Source organism: Oncorhynchus kisutch, linkage group LG8, assembly GCF_002021735.2.
Source record: "Oncorhynchus kisutch isolate 150728-3 linkage group LG8, Okis_V2, whole genome shotgun sequence".
NCBI lineage: Eukaryota > Metazoa > Chordata > Actinopteri > Salmoniformes > Salmonidae > Oncorhynchus > Oncorhynchus kisutch.
The window spans coordinates 20937305-20960071 of NC_034181.2; the positions used below are offsets into that span (position 1 = coordinate 20937305).

Genomic DNA, 22767 nt, shown 5'->3' on the forward strand with positions numbered 1-22767 from the left:
TGGGTTATCTCTGTCTGGATGTCTGATTAAGAGGCCTCACTGCCTATTAAATGCACAGCAGGCAGGACTTACAATTACTTCCAATGTGCCCTGTGCTGTTCCCTCACACGTCCCTCAGTTCAGTGGTTCTGAGGTCCTGAGTTTAGCTTTAGTCCAGATTCCACAGCCCAGAGTGGAGTGCAGGAGAGAGAGGGCTTTGCATGGGCAGACTGGTCTCCAAGCATTCCACTGTGATTGGGGAGACAGCATGGAGTCAAAGGTCAAACTAGAACTGCAACCTGGATGACTCAAGTTAGAACACTTCCCCACTGACCAGTGACCAGATGAGTAATCTACACTGAGTGCCCACTGTCTCTACCTCTCAATCAATCAATTAATCAAATGTATTTATAAAGCCCTTTTTACCTTCTCTCTCCGTCGATGACTGATTCCAAACGCTGTGATTCCAAACACTCAATACCTCATCACAACACTTCGTCTTCTCAGATTTGCCTTAAAGGCTAGACTGTGAGATGAATTTATGCCACCATTAGCTGCAGATCCTAAATTTAGACGTATCATTTAACTACACTTTCAAACTCTGTATGGATGCTACTGCTTGGTTCAACCACAATTCAGGGGTCCTCATTCCTGAGCTTCTGACTATGACCTGCAAAGATACACTCTTGATAGTGAGGAGAGGAGAACATGGGAAGGAACAGGCTCTTCCTTCTCCTGTTACTCATCCTCCAGGGTGACAGTTGACAGAGGTGCTTATCTCCCCTGCAGTCCCATTTATGCAGTCCCTTCTCTCTTCCTTCCCCTGTTACTCATCCTCCAGGGTGACAGTTGACAGAGGTGCTTATCTCCCCTGCAGTCCCATTTATGCAGTCCCTTCTCTCTTCCTTCCCCTGTTACTCATCCTCCAGGGTGACAGTTGACAGAGGTGCTTATCTCCCCTGCAGTCCCATTTATGCAGTCCCTTCTCCCTTCCTTCTCCTGTCATTGCTGAAGAATGCTTGATAACACCCCTGCCCCACTCTCTCTCTTTCACTCTATCACGGCCTTTCTCACAAACACACAAGCACGAACAAACGTGCTCCCACACACACAAATGAACAAACAAATGTGCACACACACACATGCACACACTTCCCAGCAGCCATTTCTCCCCTGGCCTTACACACGTTATCTACACTGACACACTATCTTTCCTCTGACCCCGTCAGAGTGAGTGACGACATTCACTTTGCCCCTCATTCATCCTTTCTATCTCTCTCTCTAGCACTCACTCTATGAAACATGATTATTATAGTAACACTTATTGCCAATCCCTCTTAAAAGGTTATAGTTCAACCCTGTAAGTCATAATAATGACAAACGGTGCAGATTATTGATCAGCAATGTCGACTTATTCTGTTCCTCCTTTATTAATGTCTGGTCAAACAAAATATTAACAGGATTCAAACCTTAACAATTGAGCCGACATGCACAGCGTTCACCGTGAATATGATCTCCGCGAATGTAGGTCAAATTCATTTCATTAAAAACTGCAAAGTTGGCTTCCAGCGCGCTGCGCTGGGAATTGAATCCTGGCCGAAATACTTATACAGACCATTATAGTCCAATTGTCCTGGACATTCTCTTAACCTGGACATTATGCGCAACCTGCTATTTCATGTACATGCTCTAATCATCTGAGAATATATATGTAACGGAGCCGGCATGGTCAACAACTATCAGCACTGTATAGGATACTGCACATCACATCCATACTACATAATCAGCTACACCGAGCAAAGGCCATTCATATACAGTCACAGTATTCCTTATTTTGTGTTTATAAAATGTGAAGTGTAGTCAACACAATGGCTACACTTGACTAAAGAGTTTACCCACTGGTTTTCTCAACAAACCAACTTACAACCTACAGATATAGGATCTTAATTTGATCACCCTGTTCTTGCAGGACAGTTCATGCACAGCAGGAAATGCAAACGTATAGTGTATTCAAGGTTTAAAAAGGCTTCTAAAGTTTGTAATGTGTACTTGAAAAGGTCAGACTTGACTTGCCCTAACGAAAAATGTATCACCCCCTATAAAAATGTCCATTAATTATAATCCACACAATAATTCACATTTCCTGTTAATGCAGGATTATTTTCCCACTGTAGGAATATTGTCAAATTAAGATTCTGCATCTGTAGCAACATGTTCCAGGTCCCAGCCAGAGTTACAGCTCTGGCCAAGACACTGACTCTCTACCTGTCGTAGAACAGCAGGTGGCCTATAGTCAGCATGAGGCTGTGATGTCCACTGTGATGGGCTTTCTTCTCTGTGTTGGAGATCTCTATATTGAGGGATCTCTATGTTATGTTACAGTTTAGAGATATCTATGTTAAAAATCTATATACTTTATTGTGGGATCTCTTTGATAACTTAAGGCTATAGGCAGTTCTATGTTCTAGGTAGGCTTCATGGTTCCCTGGTGGGGAGCTATTGGATCTAGGTTGGACCTGTGGTTTTAGGTTGGCCCCTTCGTGCTTCTAAGTTGGCCCTCATGGTTCTAAGTTGGCCCTTGTGGTTCTCTGCTGAGGAACTGCTGTATCTCTTGGTCCAGCTCCTGGTTACGTCTCTGGGCCTCGTCTCGTCTGTGTTCCGCGTTCCTCAGCCGGATCTCCAGAGCAGACACACAGCGCTTCTCTGCGTCCAGGGCTGACTGCAGTTCTGCTACTGTGGCACTCAGCTCTTTGTTCCTCTGCTGAAGGCTGCATGAGAGGGGAGAGGAAAGATATTATTTATGAATGCAGAGTAAAGTATGTATTGGTCAGTGTATGTGTGTGAGTGTGTGTGTGTATGTGTGTGTGTGTGCGTGCATTTATGTAATAATCTTACTAGTGTTGACATTTTGTCCTTTCCAATAAGATAGTGTCTGTGTCTCAAATAGCACCCAATTCCCTACAGTACATCATGTAAGGCATAGGGTGCCATTTAGGATGCAGACAGTATTCTTACCCCATTATACAGACCTAGTACTGAGGTGCTCTGAGTTTCCCTGGCTGTCCTCCTGTCGGTCAGCCTTGCTGTCTGGTTGGAGGGCTGAAGATGGAACCACAGCTGTACTGGCCTCTGTCTTCTTCTCAGGGGTCGTGGACTGAGGCTTTTGCTGGGGGTCATTGCTGGGTTTGGAAGAGATGGCTGTGATGTCATCATAGGTGACTGTGATGTCACTTCCTCTCCTGGCCATCCCTCTGTCCTCCCAGTCCTTTTGGGCACCTCCGAACAGAGACGTCTTCTGCAGGTCCAGGATCTTAAAGATGTCCTCTGAGAGAGTCTTCTCTCCATTCTCCTCACTGCTCTCCTGGATGCGGCTCCAGCGGTTCATGGCCTCCAGCTTGCGGGCCCTCCCACTCCCAGGGACAGGGCAGTTCAATGTAGGCAGGGTCTGGGTGCGTTTGCGGGGGCTTCCAGACAAGGGGTCCAAGTCTGAGGATGAGAAAGGGTAGTGGGGCTGCTGGGGGATGGAGATGGTAACTGGCTCGGCCCCCAGGGTGTCTGTGTCTTCCTCCTCCTCCTCTGGAGACTCTGACTGAAAGCCCTCACACTGCAGGGACATAGAGGATGTGGAATATAGTATAGACCACAAAACTAGAATGAGAGAATATATTTATATTGTTTAGCTCTATGCAATGCTTACTGGTATAATGTATCATAATATATTACTCACATTACCACATTCACAGTATGAAACAATAGGAGAGCCTCTTTAAGGTTACATCCTAAATTGTGCCCTATTCCCTTTATAGTGCACTACTTTCGATTAGGTCCATATGGGCTATGTTTGAAAATGTTATGTTGTTACCTCAGCAGACTCCCAGCCCACAAAGCTGCGTGGAGCACTGTTCTTCTTGCTCTCACTCTTCTTGCTGGGGGGTGAAGGAGCCACATCTTTAGACGGAGGAAACAGAGCCTCATGCTGTCTGATCATCACTGTCATCAACTTCTGGATCTGAGGAGTCCCTGGAGAAGACAGACAAGTATACAGTCTGTTAACACACAAACACTTCTGAAAGGTAAACATATAGTGAGGATAAAGAAACCATTTGTTGATATAAAATCAAATCAAGTTGTATTTGTCACATGAGCCGAATAAAACAGGTGTAAACCTTACCGTGAAATGCTTACTTACAAGCCCTTAATCAAACAGTGCATCATGGTTTGTATTTATTGTAGGTCAGTAAGGTCAGTTGGTCATGGCATCAAGCAGCAGCAGTATGTGATAAATACAAGTAGAATAAAACACTACCCTGTTACAGTATACACTAAGAGGATCCTGACAGTCTGGTCTCACCCGTCATCATAGTGATGGGGTCCTCGATCTGGGGCTTGAGCAGATTGATCCCAATGACCGTGGCCAGGTTTTCAACACTCATCTTGTTCACCTTGGAGTTTTGCTGCACCTCAAATAAGAACCTGCAAAGAGAGGTTATGCAGCAAAGTCAGTCACACCAAAAATATGTACTAATCAAACAACAAATGCTGTATGAGCAAGCTATAGATTAAATATTACAGTGTAGTTATCAAATTGCTTTTCAAATGTTTTGCAAGGAGCTTCAAACTACAGGTTCCTTGAATTGTAATTTAATCAATTACCCCCTGATCCCCCTGATCTTTGGTTGTGTGACTGTAAGCTCACCTGCACATGTAGCTGAGGAGGTTATAGTTGGGTCTAGGAAGGAGGGTGATCTGCTTCTCCAGTCTTTCACGACCCTGAGCAAAGAGAGAGTTAGTAAGGCAAAACATTGATTCAGTTGGCCTACATAGGCTGCGTTTAAACAGGCAGCCCAATTCTGATATATTTTTCACAAATTGGTCTTTTGACCAATCAGATGAGCTCTGAAAAAGATGTGACCTGAAAAGATATGGTGTGATTGGTCAAAATAACAATTATTGGAAAAAAGATATGAATTGGGCTGTCTAAACGCAGCCATATAGTAATTGTGGCACAGTTGACAGAAATAGAGCTAAATGACTAATTGTAGCCAAGAGAAAATGTTGATTTGTAAGAATATTGGCTAAAGAATTTGTTTGTATTTATTCCTTTACAAGTTGATAGAAACGGTCCTAAATCACAAATTGTAGTGCAAAGGGTTTATTTATGACAATATTTGCCTAAGGTCTTCATTTAAGTAAATATGAGTTCCTACTGCAGCACTGTTGGGGTCCAGCATGGGGCTGCAGTCTAGGAAGTCTTGGTACTGTGTCCAAGGAACCACTGGCTCAGGCAGATCCCTTAGGTACAACTTCAACAACGACGCTACTGTGTGGACATCTGTGTCACTGCAGGGCACAAATCAGTCAAACAGTGCATCCTGTACACAGGCTATACAAGTGCAGCCACACACACTACTGCACATACACATGCACGCACACGCACACACACACACACACACACACACACACACACACACACACACACACACACACACACACACACACACACACACACACACACACACACACACACACACACATACAGTCGTGCTGAGTGTATTGCTATTTTGTGTTGAATCCAGCTACAAAACAGTTTGTCCCCGTTTTCATTCATTTTGTCAATAGAGAGTTAAGCGTGAGCAGAAGGTTCTTATAAGACTGTTCACTGTGATGTTGACTAACGTTGCACTCCTCTTCTCTGTCAAGTTGGACAGGATGTGGTGTAAGCCACAGAGCACCGAGAGCAGAAGAAGTGTATCAGGCTTCTCTGCACTATCATGCTGACTGCATCTCTCTCATGTCTCTATGCAACCTTTAGAGACAGTACCCCATCTGCAATGATAATTGGTTCATTTGAGTTTGTATAAAAAGGGTGTAATAGTTATCTGTTTGTATGTTGGGGCCCTAGCTCTGAGGCATCTCACCTTGGGAAGGAAGGTCTCTCTCCGGCGTTGAAAGCGTCCCTGAACTGTTTGACGGTGTTGTCTTGTCCCGGTAGTCTAAAGATGCCCTCCTCACTCAGTCCATGTTCTCTGATGAATTCAGCACACTTCTGCACCAGGACGGGCACCATGTGGGAGCCAAACCGCTGCTCATAGGTCACAGTATCACCCAGGCTCTTGCCAAATATCGCTGAGGGGGTAAGAGAGCAGTTAGAGTAAGTCACACATTTTTTGTGGTTGAAATACTATCAACTTTTATGATGCTGATAAAGATAGCATCTCTATCTAACTGCCTATTCGCATTATCTCAATCTGGAGAATCAAAAACACAGTTTCTCAAGTTGTGGGTCGAGGCTCGAGACCCACTGGTCTGGTGGGTAGCGGTGGCAGGCTCCTCATGCTTTGCGAACATGTAGGCCTACTGACCCGTGGCTAGAAACATTTGTATGGTTTATGTCATGGGCCCGAAGACAACTCCAAAAAGAGTTCTCGAACCAAAAGTCAAGGAAATAAGTTCAGATGTTACACTAGACCATGTGATCCAACCAGGAAAAATATATCCTAGCTATACGTTGTTTTTCCTGGTCAAGTACCTTGGTCAGGGAAATCTCCTGTCTCTAAATATGTTCAGCAAGCTATCTGTACCTCCACTAGAGGGTGCTCCAACCACCCTGCGCAGCGTGCGGACCCACTCATCCATCTCACTGTGGGAGTTGGCCATGAGAATGTAGGGGCACCGCTCCCGATCACCACTGCTGCCTGGAATTCACAGAGATACAGAGAGGGTATGACCCTCCAACACACTGGGATACATCATACATAGATGGGTCTTTAGAGAGAGAGAGAGAGTGAGAGATGGTGAGACAGAGGGACAGAGAGAGGGTGAAAGAGAGATAGAGAGATCAAGGGGAAAAGGGAAAGAGAGAGACAGAGACAGAGACTTACGCGGCATGATCTCAAACAGGAATTTCCCTGGGTCGTCTTGGTTCAGTGGGAGCTCATTTACTTTGCTGAACCTCAGTTGGATCACTCCCTAGGGACAGAGGGGCAGACAGGCACTGACATCTTAGTAAATAACACATATATGCTACAGGAAACACAGGAAATGACTTCAATAAAGATGGAAACATGCTAACTGAATATTGACAGCAGTAGTGTTGTTTGGATGCTTAAAGGTCCCTGAGTTTTTCCTAACGATATGACCTGTTCAGGAAACGCCATTGGATAGCTAGTTCTCCCTCTCTCACCTGGACACTCCCCTCCTTTTCGTCTTTATGGTAGGTCAGTGTGCTCCCTCTCAGGACAAAGTAACGCTGCTGCCAGTTCTTCACGATGGACCTCTGTTTCCTCAGCCAGCCGGCCTTCAGTGGCCTCTCCATGGAGGTGGTGGTGGAGCCGGGCGAGCCTGACCCAGGTCTGCCCTCTCCAGGCATCACACTCTTAGACCGCGCTGCAGCAGAGTGGGAACAAACACACAGTCTTAAGAGACTCTTTACTAAACACAGGCAGGATGTCAACAAGGCTCTCAACATCCGTCAAGTCAGGTCTTCCTCTTTTATTGATTTGAATATGCATCAATCTGACATTTGCAGTAGATAGAAGTCAGTGTGTGTGGCTGTGTGCAGGGCTGCAGGCTGAAACTTGACAAGTGTATTTTTGTCCTCCTTGTGTGTGGTGGCCTGGCAGGATACAGCTGCCTCAATCTGACCTGCTATTGTAAATTATAGCTGTGATTGTTCAGTGGATGGAAAGTAGCAAACAACAAATACACTGGGCCTTCAACAGTAAAGTGCACTAGAGGAAAGAGCAAATCAGGAACAATAATACAGTATGGTCTCAACTCAGCCTGGTCTCATAGACTAGACGTAATATAGTACATTTTCAAATGAGTATGATATGTTATGTTTGGTATGGTTACATAGCACAGATGGTTACTGAAGGAGGGTGGTTGATCAGGGTGGATGGGTAGGCGTATAACCTGAACATCTGGCAAACCAAAAGTTGCTAACGTTAGCCTGCTAGCTTTTGCAAATTCGCAACATATATTATATATAAAATAATATGAATTGAAATTCATAACACATCATACGAAATGGGTGATGAACATCCACAAATTAATACATACCATATGAAACAAGGTTGAGTCATTTGTCCATGTTTGGGTTTTTAGACCCTTTACTAAAAGGCCATCCATTGCTCAGAAACATCCTGAGTGTCTTAGTCGTCTGTGTTTGATATCAGAGGAGAACATGAGAGAGAGAAAAATAATCGTATGAAGAAAGGATGGAAATGGAGGTAAAGTTGCAGGCTACGTGTCACACCAATAACGTTTGCCTGCCAGAGTGCTTTGCGAACCGAGTGCAAACTTATTTTATATTTAAAATCCCACGAAAATGTCAGCAAACTGCTGAAAGATCAGCAGATGAACTGGAGATCCACATTCAGTGGGATGTATGCTCTTCTGATTTCATTGCTTCCGTTTTAGTTGGAAAGCTAAGAGTTAATACTGAAGAGAAAAGAATATCCAATCAGGAATTTTCTTTGGTGGCCTCTGGGGAGAAAAATCTAGCTAGTTCAGTCACCCACTGGCTAGGCTTTCAGAAGCTGTAGAGAAGGACTCTGCCATTCAATTGTATTAGACAATGGAATAAACCAATCACATTTAGACTTGGAAAGGGTGGTGTCGTTTAAAATAAAAAAGGCCTTCTGGAAGGCCTAGACATGTCACTATTGACTGGGAGCCAATAGTGAGCAGTAGCCTAGTTTTCCCATGCTTTTGTTTGACAATGGGGTGGCTGTAGCAGGTGTTATCGAGGAGGATGTCTTGGCTAATATGTTGGCATTGCCCTTATCAAGGCTAACTTTCTATGAGAAGTTAAATGTTGTGCAGAGGGTGTGGCCAACACCAGCACTGCCCTGATTGGTACATTGTGGAAAGAGCTTTGAAAGGCATTTTCAAGCTAACAATTATGAGCGCTATGCATGGATGACCGGGTGTGAGTAAACCAGGAAACTGTTCTGCTGGGATTGTCTACTCTTCAGAACCAACAAAACATCAACCTGGGCCAGTACTGGTTTCAAAGACCTACCCAGTTTTACGAAGTCAACTCTGCACCACCAAGACTCAACTTCACACCTGCAAGCTACGGTGAGTTCAAAAACATTTGGGGGCACAAGTGTAGACATTCAGCTTAACAAACAGCTGCGTAGAGACTCTTTCTCACAACGATGAAGTCAGGCCGAACAGGGAGATTCTGGCCAAAGTAGGCTACGTGGCACAGGATGGAGAGAGAAAGCGACGGACGGAGTGACACAGACGGTGGCACCATAGGTTGCCGGAGAGATTAGACTGATTGCAATCGATAGCTACTGCATCATCACTGGATTGGAGAAACACTTCGAAGGCCCCTACCTAGAAGTCAGATCCTTTGGTCAAAAGGCTCTGAATGAACCTTGGCTCTCACACAGGGATGTATGAGACACAACACCCTCTGGAAAGATGGACACAGATCTTTGAGGAACTTGTCAACTAGACAGAGGACCTCCTAGACCCAATAGACCCATTGAACCAGAAATAAATGTTCAAATTCTCCATCAAGCCCAGCTGTTTTACGTCAAGTTGAATAATGTTAAATGAGTGAGACTTGATTGAACTGTGCAGCACTCACAGGATTATGAAGTTCCAAATGATCTCAATGACGTTCTGAAGAAAAAGTGAATGTTGAACCCTAGTTAAATAAAGGTCAAATTAAAAAATTAAAACCCTAGATACCAAGGATGCATCCCAAATGACACCCTATTCCCTATGGGGCACTACTTTTCACCAGAGCCCTATGGGCCCTGGTCAAAAGTAACGCACTGAATAGGGTAACAACTTTAGCAGTTCAAATGACAGAACACACTTGCCCCAGTCAGCTGTGTAACTGTACATTTCAATTATGTGTATATATTTCGTATGCCTAGCTATGGAATGCCATTGACTTTCATACTTTCATAGTGTACTGGTATAAGGAAAAATACAGTAGTGATGTAGAGAAGTACAACAGGCCTTCTCACATGGTCTCTCTCTTTCTCTCTCACACACGCACACGCACACATGCACACGCACACACATACACACACACACACACACACTAGTAGTGTGCAGGTCAGCTGCTTGTTCACCCACACCCGCCCGCAATTGCTGATAACCCATCTGCAAACGCCCCACTATATGTGATAAAGTGAAATTCTGAGGCCCACACCTGATCCTAACCCGTTAATATAGAAACTGTTCTCTAGGTCACAGTCAGAGACGGCAGAAACATTTTTGGACAGGGGGTCCAGATTCTTTGTTGTTGCCTGATTTAGATGTGTTTCTGCTTATAATTTCCAACATTTTGTTAGGCTATTTGTTAGTCAACTTGCCTATAATTAGATACATGCAGCTTCTCTTCTGTCATACAGTATGTTTCCCTATAAGCCTGAATAAACACTTGCTCACCAGAATAATGTCATAAATCGGTAGAATAAATTACTCACTCACTCACTCACTCTTAACCCATAGATGTGGTAAACAGGTCAATCGAACTCGACCAAAACAATGGATTTGCCAAGGAAACGCATGGGGGAAAGGTCCGTGGAGAATATATCCAGTCTCCTCATTGCCTCCCAGCCAAATTGGCCAACATTTAGGCTGTTTATATGTGTATTTCACACTATGTTGAGGTAAAAATCGGTGTATAATGCTTATATGGATGTCAACACCAGCACATGTTTATGTCATCGTTACCAATCAATTGCATTGACCACCACCGATTTCTGTATGCTAGCTATGCTAACCAGCTTATACGAACAGGGGTTAGCATTAGGCAGTCACTGCTTCTAAACCTGAAAAGGGACAAGTTCTACATGTTATAAAGTGAAAACAGCCAAATATATCCAAATCAGACTTAAGTAACCACATTGTGGGCCTGTTACGATGCATAAATCATGACAGATTTGACGAATATCTATTTTGTTAAATCCGATTTGTTGAATGAGTGCCAACTGGTCATTGTCTACGTTCCATTGACTCCTTTACCACATCTATCGGCCCAAAGCCCAAATCAGTTTTTTAGACTACTTTCATTCATCTGCCTTTACAGTCCCTCACATATGGAAATGTTACACATTTTCTTCTACAAATAGTACAAGAAGCATTTTAATACAAAGTTGCCTTCATGTCTCCATTTGACATATGTTCTATAGATATGACAACATGTTGGGATTATCTGTAGTATCTAAGTGTGTCGGAATTCAAATGAGAAAAAGATGAGTATGGCCCCTCCAACATTAGTCCACTGGTTTAATTAACTGTCCAGTTATAGTCCCTTATTAATATAAAATAAGGATTCAGGAATGTGGTATGGTGTGTAGTCAGTTATTACTGAAGCATGACACTTGATATGCATTAAAAAAAGACAGTGAATTTAGTTACTGTATTTTTTTTTATAGGATACTGTTTTAACCCACTTCATAATATCATAATTTACTCAATAAATGATTGCCAATTTATTACATTATGCTTATTATATGATGCTGAGGTGCACCCAGGATAGCCTACTAAAACTGTAAATACAAGTATCCAAGTATTTTCACTGACTCATGTTGATGACAACTGCAATATTCCACGGATAGTTATAGCATGAATTAATTTGCATGGTTATGTACTGTACTTCTGTATTCACATGGTCTCATGCACTGTTATAGGTGCACCGCCCCACCTGTAATCAGGTGTACGATCCTGCTGGAAGCCAAGGCCGTGGACCACAAACACTGCTAAACACACTAATTATAACCAAGTCTGAGAATAACATTGCCACAGTCAACCTCATGTTACACCCACAGGTCCAGTCTCTTTACCTAGAGGCCTGTGTTACACACACATTTGTACACTAGTGTACAATGCAACTGATCATAGAACAAACCTACTTACACAAATGCAATGACACCTAAGAATAGCTTTATGTTCAGTTTAACAACCAGTAACTTACCTATTTTGGCGGTTTCAGCTTTGAGGGTGCTGAAGTCCCAGTTCCGAGGTAGCTTGAGAGACATTCTCCCTCCTTCATAGGAAAGGTCAGTGTCTCACTTCACAACACAAATGCTCACACGTACTCACATACACACAGCACACACACATCCATTAAGGGTTTTGTTGTAAATCTCCTGTCTGCCAGTCACACTAAAACTGTTCTGTATCTGACTTCCTACTTCCTGTATAGATATTAATCTCTTTTTTTTTTTCAAAACATTAAAACACATTGTTTCTTGTCCCTTTCTACTTCTCTGTAGATACATGTTCTGCTATTGGAATGGTCCACTGTATGTTCTCCTATCTCCATGTAGGTAATAGCATTAGGTGCTCCATGATGGAAGGTTTCAAATGATCTAAAATTCAAAAGTGTCACTAAACCATTGGTCTCCTTGCGTTCTCTCTCAGGGGAAGTGGGTTCGTTTCATGGTTGCAGTCTCTTCAAACTGTGGCAATGATGCTTACAGGCAACATACAGCCAATGAGTTCAAAGACACACATTTACCTTTTTCCTTTTATTGTCATCTAACATATGAACAAGATATTTACTGAAAGACCAAGCACATTTTTCTGACATTATCAAAAAAAAATCCTAAAACAAATACAATTTAACACAAATCATTGCACAATATACGATAATAAACAGAAATCCTAAAATATCAATATATATCAGAGCAAAAGCAAACCAACCAGAGTAGACCCAGAGGAGAAGCGTATGCTTGAACAGCCAAACATAGCAGATCTCCATACATTCCATAATGTCCTGGATAACTTGATAAGATTCCTAACATATTTAAATAGAACTGTGTAATAGGACATTTCACAGGGGTAGCCTACTCTGCAGAAAATATGTCTGCTCAATATTATGATTAACCTATTGGTGAGGGAAATTCTCATTTCTGTAAGAGCAAATTGCTGAGGAATAATGATCCCCATTTCCCCCATAAGATGTTTCAAGTTAACCTTAGGAGATGGAATGTTGTCGAACAGCAGTGATGCAGAAGGAATAATCTTGCTGCATTTACATGTAAGTGCAATACTGGCAGAGGCTCAATTTAATAGACCAAGGAAGATAACACAAAAAATGAGCTATTTTAAACTTTAGCACACTCAAGTGGCAGCTATCCATAATACTGACATGGAACTGGCACAATACTGTTATTACCGCCAATGAAATCCAAGGAAAATGTACCACCATTCTCACTGGTTGGTTTCCAATATTCCACTTGTTGGCTTCTGACAACTTCTATCAAAGCCTCTATCATCTACACAGCATGATACATTACAATAGGTTCCCTCTCTTGAATGCAGCACAAAGTTACCACAGATAGTTTCCATAGACGACATCAGCCAATATCTGGAAATTCAAAACTAGCTAATGCACCTGATACCACAGCAATAAGAGATAAAATAGTGACAAACACATTAAATATGTCCTATATTGCCTGAATATTTCTCTGAACTTTAGCTAAGTAAATCTGTGAGTTATGTAATGTAAAAACTGAAGGATATATAGATAATATAATTTCCAAAACAGCAAGATTAGTATGATATAATAATATAATATTGAAAATCAAAGGTAAGTTTAATACCAGTATAGTATACAAGTCAACATAGTAATACAAATAAGCAAGGTAAGTTAAAGACTGACAGGATCTCAAATAATTATCACAAAACAAAATCTAGGAAAAATGTGCTTATGGAAGTAGGCATTTCAAAGAGTAGAGCTGCATGGTTTTTGGACTGTATAGAGGTTTCACTCTTATGTGGCCTTCCATATTAGGGTCATGTCTAGACAAGATACAGCTTTTGTCCCAAATTGTTTTGTTGTTGTTGTTGCTAATCGTAACCCTACACTTTTCCTAACCTTAACCTGCTAAATGATTTATCCTAATCTGCTGGGTAAATTCTTCTAACCTGCTACGAGGTCAATTTTGACAAAAGCTGTATTCTATCTTGACAAAACCCCATCTTAGTGGAGCTACATGACATGGATGGTGAGGATGTGAAGCACAGAGATGATGATAGTGGAGGTGCAGATCACCCAATCCCAAACATACCGCTATGGCTTTTTAGTGAACAGATTTCATATGAACTCTCCTCACTGTAAGTATTAGACCCTGCATGGACATTTCATATCCTACATATTGCTTTGTCTTTTTCTGTTACAGAATAGAATCACAGAATAAATGTGTTAGCGATGATACTTAATCCTACATTAAAAATGTTATTGGCAGAAACTGAGGTATCTTTTCATTATTGGGGTGGCAGGTAGCCTAGTGGTTAGAGCGTTGGACTTGTAACCAAAAGGTTGCAAGATCAAATCCCTGAGCTGACAAGTTAAAAATATGTCGTTCTGCCCCTGGACAAGGCAGTTAACCCACTGTTCCTAGGCTGTCATTGAAAATAAGAATTTGTTCTTAACTGACTTGCCTAGCAAAATAAAAATCTGTGTAGCTAATTATTGTTCAAGATCCAGTTGCATGAACCTTTGATTTCAAGCATTTAACTACACCTGCAAAAACATCTGCTAAATATGTGTATGCAAACAATAACATTTGATTTGGATTGATTAAGTAAGACATAGGCTACTCCAAAAATCTAATTTCAATAATGTACCACGTTGAACATTTATCCGTCTATGAATGGCAGTGGATTCTTTACATATACAATTTGATCCCAATCTGGAGTTACAGTAGACGTATGGCATCAATGGATGATTGAGGTGATCGATTGTAAAGTAAATCAGTATTGGGTCGTACTATATGTGATTAGGCAGAGTGAAAGAGGTGAGTTTGTAAAATATTTCAGATTTGGGCCCTATGTGATCAGGCAGAGTGCTGAGATAATCTGTATGTGGGTCAGTCACAGTTTACCACAGGCCCATCTCTTTAATTAAACACATCAATCCCTCAAATTTCCCTAAGTCATATACAGATGACCCTCTGGAGCCACATTCATAAAGCATCTAAGAGTAGGAGTGCTGATCCAGGATCAGCTCCTCCCTGTCCATATAATGTATATCCACTATGCTCTTAAAGGCTAAACTGATCCTAGATCACTTATACTGAGGCCCTGGTTTCCCCAATGTCATATCCTTACACTCAGATTGGTCTATAGATTGGTCCCTGTAAATGAACATGACAAAACTGAGATCAACCAAGGACAAGAGTTTAACCATTTATGTTGGATGTGACCACAAATTGAAAGTCACTTGGTGATCTCACAATGGCAACAAGAGGAAAAACATCAACAGCATTAAAAGTAGCTCAACAAAATCTGTGAGATTGTCAGTGATTTTGGTATTGTGTATTACTACTGGCTTATTATGAGCCGTCCTCCCCTCAGCAGCCTCCCGTTACTGATTGTTCGCAACCCACAGGGATGTGTAACGACGGCAACTATCTGTGAGCTTGGTTGCATCCTAAATGGCACTCTATTCCCTTTATAGTGCACTACTTTTGACCAGGGCACATAGTGCTCTAGTCTCAAGTAATACACTACACTGAGTATACTAAACATTAGGAACACCTTCCTAATATTGAGTCGTATCCTTCACTACAGTCCCATAGCTTTGGACACTGAACAGACAGCATGATCCCTTCACCCCACCATCCTGGTGTTTTCTATACAACACTCTAACAGTTGAACAAATCTGCCTCTTAGGAGCAGTTTACAAACATATATTATACCAGCAGGGCAGGGAACAAAATAGATAACGCCTGGTGGCCATTTGTAACTATCTATTCATCCATTACAATAGCTGATGTAAACAACATGGATGGATTGTGTCCCATCTCACATTCCTATGAGAACCTCAACAGTGGCAGTCAGAGCCAGAAATAAAGAGGGCATATAATGTATAGCATTTATAGAGATCTATATATAAACAGTGTACCAGTCAAAAGTTTGGACACACCTACTCATTCCAGGGTTTTTCTTCATTTTTTGGGATGAGTTGGACCACAGTGTGAAGGAAAAGCAGCCAACAAGTGCTCAGCATATGTGGGAACTCCTTCAAGACTTGGAAAAGCATTCCTCATGAAGCTGGTTGAGAGAATGCCAAGAGTGTGCAAAGCTGTCAAGGCAAAGGGTGGCTACTTTGAAGAATTTGCTTAACACTTTTTGGGTTACTACATGTTTCCATATGTGTTATTTCATCGTTTTGATGTCCTCACTATTATTCTACAATCTAGAAAATAGGAAAATGAAGGAAAAATCCTTGAATGAGTAAGTGTCCAAACTTTTGACTGGTCCTGTATATAAAACTCTGGTGGCTGTCATCCAGCGTGAACTGAAAGGACCCTTCACACATCGTCATCTCTGATAACGGAACTTGATAGGAAAATAAATAACCACAGCTGAAACCCTGATGTCCAACTCCCACACCAATAGGAGATCACAATCGTTTTAAATTAAGTTTAACATTCAGGCAGACCATTATGTAGTAGAATATTACATGGCAATTAAATATATTGTAAAATACATTCCTATACTATTCCTTTTGTCATTTTACACTTTCAAACATGTATTCTATTGCTCCTAGGGAATGTTTTACCCTTAACCTCCATTTTGTAGCAATAATGATAGTCAATAATCCTGTCAAATCCAGTGGTGTTTTGCTCCCAATTTAGACAGTCCACTTCCTAGAACGGTGTGGCTGGGTGTGAATGAAGCTACAGGTGAAGCATGAGTGTCTACAATGGCACCCTGTTCCCTACATCAGGGTTCCCCAACTGGCGGCTCGCTAGCCGAATTTGTCCCATGGGGGACATTTTTTGGGGAGAGGGGGGGAATAAGACTAAAAACACCAGCAAATCAGTGATTTTAATTTTGGAAATATGTGATCTTATACAAATGTAAGCAAGGTTTTAAATTATTATGTTTTAGTCAAATATTATATCTGCTTGGGCTTCTTGCAGTCTACAAATGATTTGTAATTATCTTCCGGTCCCCTGAACAGCCACGCCTGAATCTTGTTGATGATGCCTGGGCACATAGTGCACTACTTCTGACCAGAGCCCTATGTAGGAAATAGTGTACCATTTGGGACGCACACCATGGTAACAGAGACAGAAACACACCGATATGCAGCATGACGTGCCAAAAGCAGAGTGAACTTCTACCGGGTAAAATTCACATTGACTATACAAAACAGGGATACAATGGAAGATTTCAATGTAAAAACTCAACCACACATATTATATAATAGGTGGGGCGGCAGGGTAGTCTAGTGTTTAGAGCATTGGACTAGTAACCAAAAGGTTGCAAGATCGAATCCCCGAGCTGACAAGGTAAAAATCTGTCATTCTGCCACTGAACAAGGCAGTTAACCCACTGTTCCTAGGCAGTCATTGAAAATAAGAATTTGTTCTTAACTGACTTGCCTAGTTAAATAAAAGGTAAAATAAAAAAATTATAAATACAAACAATTATTACGATGAAAGAAGCAAATAAAATTGTGGCAGATGAAGAGGACGATACAGTGTGACTATTTTGAGCAGTGCATTAAAACACAAATAAAATATATGTACCATAAAATATTCACACACATGTATACCTGACCTCATTGTGGTACACAGATCAAGTGGCATCACTGTGTTGTAGATACTATAGCTGACATAAATTTACTCACAAATACAACCTGAAACACTGACAAAGGAAAACAGTTTAGGACACACTTTCTTTCATACTATATACACTCCCTCCCTCTGTCACACAGAAAATTGAATAACCCAAAGAATTGAGTTACTTTCTCAGATGTGTTCTTGCTCATACGAGCACCACACTTCTTCTCCCACACCTCCAGGGCTTTCTGGTGCCAGGCGCTGCCCTCCTCTCTGTGTGCCCAGTAGGGTGACCTGGGGCTGGCCGTGAGGGCCCTAGGCTACATCCTCCAGCAGACCCCTCTCTATCAAGTGGCTCTTTAAGGAGTTGAAGATGTTGAGCTGCTGGTCCAAGCGCAGGGCTAAAAGCTGCTGGACCACCTTGGCAGGGTTAGGGCCCCTGGAGAGAGATTACACAATGGATTACAGATATACATACAGTGTGACATTTTGACAGCACAAATACGCCATTAGTCAATTTGCTTGAGGCTGTACCTCATGTCTTTATGCAATAGGTAGAACATTGCTGCCGTTTGAGCCCATGGGACAGAGAAGATTACTAACTGAGTCGCTCTGGATAAGATTGTCTGCTAAATGACTAGAATAACATTCAAAAAAGAAAAAAATGAATCACATACTGTAAAAGCCTTCAAGAATCACTTCCTCTTTAGTAATGCATTATTTTCATCAATCAACACACTGTCAGCCAAAAGCAGTTAAGACTGTGGCTCCTCTCTCTCTATGCACCACTGGCTACTCTCTTTATAAACAACGGGGTGTTATAGAACGTTACCTGATGAAGCTGGCGATGTAGACATTAACGAACGTGGCCATGAGGTACTGGCAGTCGAAGCGGTCCATGATGCCACCGTGACCGGGGATGGTGTTGGCAAAGTCCTGGAACAATAACAAAAATAGAAATCTTGTGTTTCTCTCCGTGGGCTGATATTTCTGTTCCACGGGACTGCCGAGCAGCTTTGAGTGAACATTGATCAGGAGCACTGCCAACTGAGAGGCCACTCAATTCTAGTGAGTCCACCAGGTCCAGTGATAACAGGAGTCTCTTCTCCTCATACCCACCTTGATCTTAAAGGCCCTCTTGAAGCCGCTGGCAAAGAAGCCTCCGAAGGGTCCCATGAGGGAGGCAAAGGCAGACAGGGAGATGCTGTGAATCTGGAATGGGTAGAGGCGCACTGTGGGCTGGAGAGAGAGAGGACAAGAGGGAGAGAGAGAAGGGGAAGAGGGAGAAAGAGAGGATGACTACAGTCTCACATACGGTCAAACAGTTTCTTAACAAAGAGGAGAAACAATGACAAAAGGATTTAGGATATCAAAGCAGACTTCCAGACATAGACCAGCCAGGTCAGAAACAGAGACCAGCCAGCCAGCGGTCAGAAACAGAGACCAGCCAGCCAGAGATCAGAAACCAGCCAGCCAGCCAGAGATCACAAACAGAGACCAGCCAGCCAGAGATCAGAAACAGGGAAAGATGAACGGAGCAAAGTACAGAGTGATCCTTGATGAAAAGTGCTCAGGACCTCAGACTGGGGCGAAGGTTCATCTTCCAACAGGACAACGACCCTAAGCACACAGCCAAGACAACTCAGGAGTGACTTCGGGACATATCTCAGAATGTCCTTGAGCCAGAGCCCGGACTTGAACCCGATCGTGCTGAGGAGTATTTCCGTCTGTAATAAAGCCATTTTGTGGGGGAAAACTCCTGTTGATTGGCTGGGCCTGGCTCCCCAGTGGGTGCACCCCTGCCCAGTCATGTGAAATCCATCAATTGGGCCTAATTAATATATTTCAATTGACTGATTTCCTTATATCAACCGTAACTCAGTAAAATCTGACATTTTAGCATGTTGTGTATTTATATTTTTGTGTGAGTGACACCCCATATCACTATGGAAACAAAACAAAACACTTGACTTTTGATATGAAAAGCCACTTAAATGTATATATTTTTTTTTTAAACAGATTTTTTGGGATTGTCTGCATTTTGAAAATGCAGATTTCTGAAAGCTAATGCGACCCATGTAATAACATAATAAAAATGTCATTTTGACACACCGAGCCCGGGTGTGTCCCAGGATAAATTCACCTTTCCCCCATTCAAGGAGAACTCTCTCCATGCAGACACACTGTTGGATTTTGGTTGTGGCAGTTTTGTTTGTTTGCTTTGGCACCTTTCAACACCCCTCCTAATCACATCTACGCACGCAACCACTCACACTGACTACATATACCATTGTTAATTGTATATAGATTACTACCGTTAATAAATATATTTTTGTTATTCCTTGATCTCTAGGTTGTCTCCCATGTAGTTACGGGCTTCAAGCCGGTACGTGACAAGTGGGGGCTCGTCCGGGACCATAAGGTTGGTTCCTAGAGATTTTGGTAGATATTATTTTGTTTCATTATGATGGGTTAATGCTTTATTGGAATGCGCTTTAGTTGGTATTCACGGCATATTCTTAAAAGTGTTTTGTATAGTGCCTTAGATACGTATCAGTGATTTTGGTTGTTTGGTGATGTCATCAATGTGTTGCCTGTAAAAGTATTCCAGTAGGACTGATACTAGTGTCGTTAGGCTAACTGGTATGAGTATTGTTTTGGAGAAAATGTGGAATTATTGTTTGATAACCTCTGTAGGTAGGTGCTTTGTTTGCATCAGTTACAGCTTTTTTGAGTTGTAATGTTTGTTAGGCCCAGTTTTGGTTGCCTTTGTTTGTTTTGGTAAACTTGCCACTGTGGTGGATAGTCGGTTGTGTGCTGCGTTGAAGAAAGTAACATTGGTCAGTTTCCAGGCCCCTACCTCGGCTGGAAACTCTTGCTCTACTCGCTGTTGGGACATCGGTCTCAGGTGTATACAATCTGCTGTGTACCTCAGTGGGAGATTTGGGTAGGGTAGTGTCATTTGCTACCCGGAGCTATAACCTTTATTATCAAATCAATTTTATTTGTAAGAATAACTGTTAGAATTATGTACTAAAGAACAGCTGTTGAAGATTGTTGATCATTACCAGGTTGAAATTAATGAAAGTCCCAAAAATTCTGTTAGGTTGATATTGAAGGCCAATCTGATGGAGAGTGGTATACTAGAAGTTACCACTGGGGCAACCTCTGCCGAGGACTCGCCACCTCCCCAGACGTCTCCCCGTTTTGCTACAATGGCCGTTCCGTTTGTTAGCCCTAGTAGTCTTTATTTTGAACAACAGAATGAACTGCTTCTGTTACAACTAGAGCATGATCGTGTTAAACTGGAGCATGTTATTATTTATCAGCTGATTAATGAGCCAACCAGGGTCTGTCCTTCTACCCAAACCATCATTGACCTTGTGTTGGTGTTGGATAGATCAAGGATATCAAACAGTAGGGGCTCAGTCTGATCTTTGCAGTGTGAAAATCATAATTCCATTATTTTCTGTAGTAGGAAGGTTCAGAAAACAGTTTGGCATAAATTAATAAAAATTAGGGCTATGAATAATTATAGTGCATATATTTTTGTTAATTGTTTGAGCAAATTGGACTAGTCTTCTGTATTGAAATGCAATGAGGTGGAAAATACCTGGGGCCATTTTAAATCATTGTTTTTACATGCTAGATAAGCAGGCTCCAGTAAAAAAAAAAAAAGGATACAATTGAGGAAAGAACTGAACCATGGATAAATGATAACATTTTAAAGGCAATTAAGCTAAATTCCAGGGCAGAAGATATATTTATAGACTATAAGAAATTAAGTCAACAGGATGATACAGAAGGCCAAGGAATAATATTTTATGACAAAATAGTTGAAAATAGGAAAAATCCTAGTAAATTATGGAAGTGTCTGAAGCTGTTAGGTTATAGTAACAGATGAAAGACCAACGCTCTCAATCTTAGCTTGGACATTGGAGGAAAGGTTACATCAGACAAGACCATGGTTGCAGACAGTCTGAATAGCTATTTTACAACTATAGCTAATACATCAGTTAGCAAGTTACCTAGTCAAATCAGGTTGCTATGGGGAGAGTCATGTACAGCAGTTTTACTCACAGCAGGGGATTCAAGTAGATGATTTTTCATTTGAAAAGGTGTCCGAGTCAACTGTGCTAGAGAGGCAGAAAGAACTTGACCATTCCAAAGCAACTAGCCGTGACAACATTCCTGACAGATTTCTAAAGGATGCCCCTGTGTAAGTCACATTGTGAATCTATCTATTGAACTAGGGTATTTTTCCAGTGAACTAAAACTTGCAAGGGTCATTCCTTTATACAAAAAAGGGAATAAGTTAGATCATGGAAACTATCGGCCTGTCTCAATCCCGTGTGCTTTATCGAAGGTCATGGAAAAGATTATGTTCAATCAGATTGACAGTTATATTTCCTTGCATAACCTATTCTATGAGCTCCAATCTGGATTCAGGAAATCCCATTCCACTGACACTTGCCTACTAGATCTGACTGACCACATAAGGAATGAAGTAGACGGGGGAACATTTTGCGGTATGGTTATGTTAGATCTCCAAAAGGCGTTCGATACAGTGGATCATGAGATTCTGTTAATCAAACTAAGAGCCATGGGCTTTACAATTTAACAGTAAAATGGGTCAAAACTGCGTGGTACCCCAAGGAAGTGTGCTGGGTCCACTTTTATTTCTATTGTATATAAATGATCTGAAATCTGCCTGTACATGTGACCTTTTCCTATATGCAGATGATTCTGCACTGTTGGTTTCCAATAAAGACAAACATATGGTTGAGAAAGCCCTCAGTGCTGAACTTCTGAATGTCAGTAAATGGCTATATGACAATAAGCTGTCCCTTCACCTTAGAAAATAGAGTCCATATTGCTTGGGTCCAAAGTGAAACTGAGGAAATCCCCAGATTTTAAGGTGGTAGTAGGTGACATAGTAGTCGCAGCAAAATACTCTGTTAAGTATCTTGAATGTGTGCTAGATAACCATCTGACAGGGGAGAGCATGGCACACAATGTTATTGACAAAGTTAACCATAGAATTAGGTTCCTGGCTAGAACCTCCAAATATCTGGATGCCCCCAAGATATAAAAAAAATAAAATTGCAGACATCTCAGAACAAATTAGTCAGGATTATTCTTAAACTTCCACCTCTTACGCATCTTGACTCTTCCCACTTTGAAAGCCTTAGATGGCTTAAAGTGGAGGAGAGAGTCACTCAGGTAAAAT

General features: G+C 41.8%; 2 protein-coding genes across 3 annotated transcripts in view; both read right to left on the reverse strand.

Annotated features, from left to right (window-relative positions):
• Positions 1-1369: 1369 nt before the first annotated feature.
• On the reverse strand, positions 1370-12380 carry LOC109896085 (rho GTPase-activating protein 25-like). 2 transcript variants are annotated; one of them, XM_020490313.2, is made up of 11 exons: positions 11930-12380; positions 7163-7365; positions 6861-6948; positions 6561-6674; positions 5898-6105; positions 5187-5319; positions 4676-4749; positions 4331-4452; positions 3842-3999; positions 3009-3583; positions 1370-2747 (listed from the first exon to the last, which is right to left on the reverse strand). In XM_020490313.2, exons 1-11 carry the CDS (start codon positions 11991-11993, stop codon positions 2546-2548), a joined length of 1941 nt encoding a protein of 646 aa, XP_020345902.1. In that variant the 5' UTR covers positions 11994-12380; the 3' UTR covers positions 1370-2545. The 2 variants fall into 2 exon arrangements, with proteins under 2 accessions (XP_020345902.1, XP_031685639.1); XM_031829779.1 differs by having other exon boundaries at positions 2995-3583; positions 11930-12350.
• A 269-nt stretch (positions 12381-12649) lies between these two features.
• The window catches only part of LOC109895141 (phosphatidate cytidylyltransferase 2-like), a 28909-nt gene continuing 18791 nt past the window's right edge, over positions 12650-22767 (reverse strand). The window contains exons 11-13 of the mRNA XM_020488800.2: positions 18657-18776; positions 18370-18473; positions 12650-17976 (exon numbers count right to left, since the gene is read on the reverse strand). Of these exons, the coding sequence (XP_020344389.1) occupies positions 17853-17976; positions 18370-18473; positions 18657-18776 (348 nt within the window). The 3' untranslated portion in view covers positions 12650-17852. The remainder of the gene's footprint in view (positions 17977-18369; positions 18474-18656; positions 18777-22767) is intronic.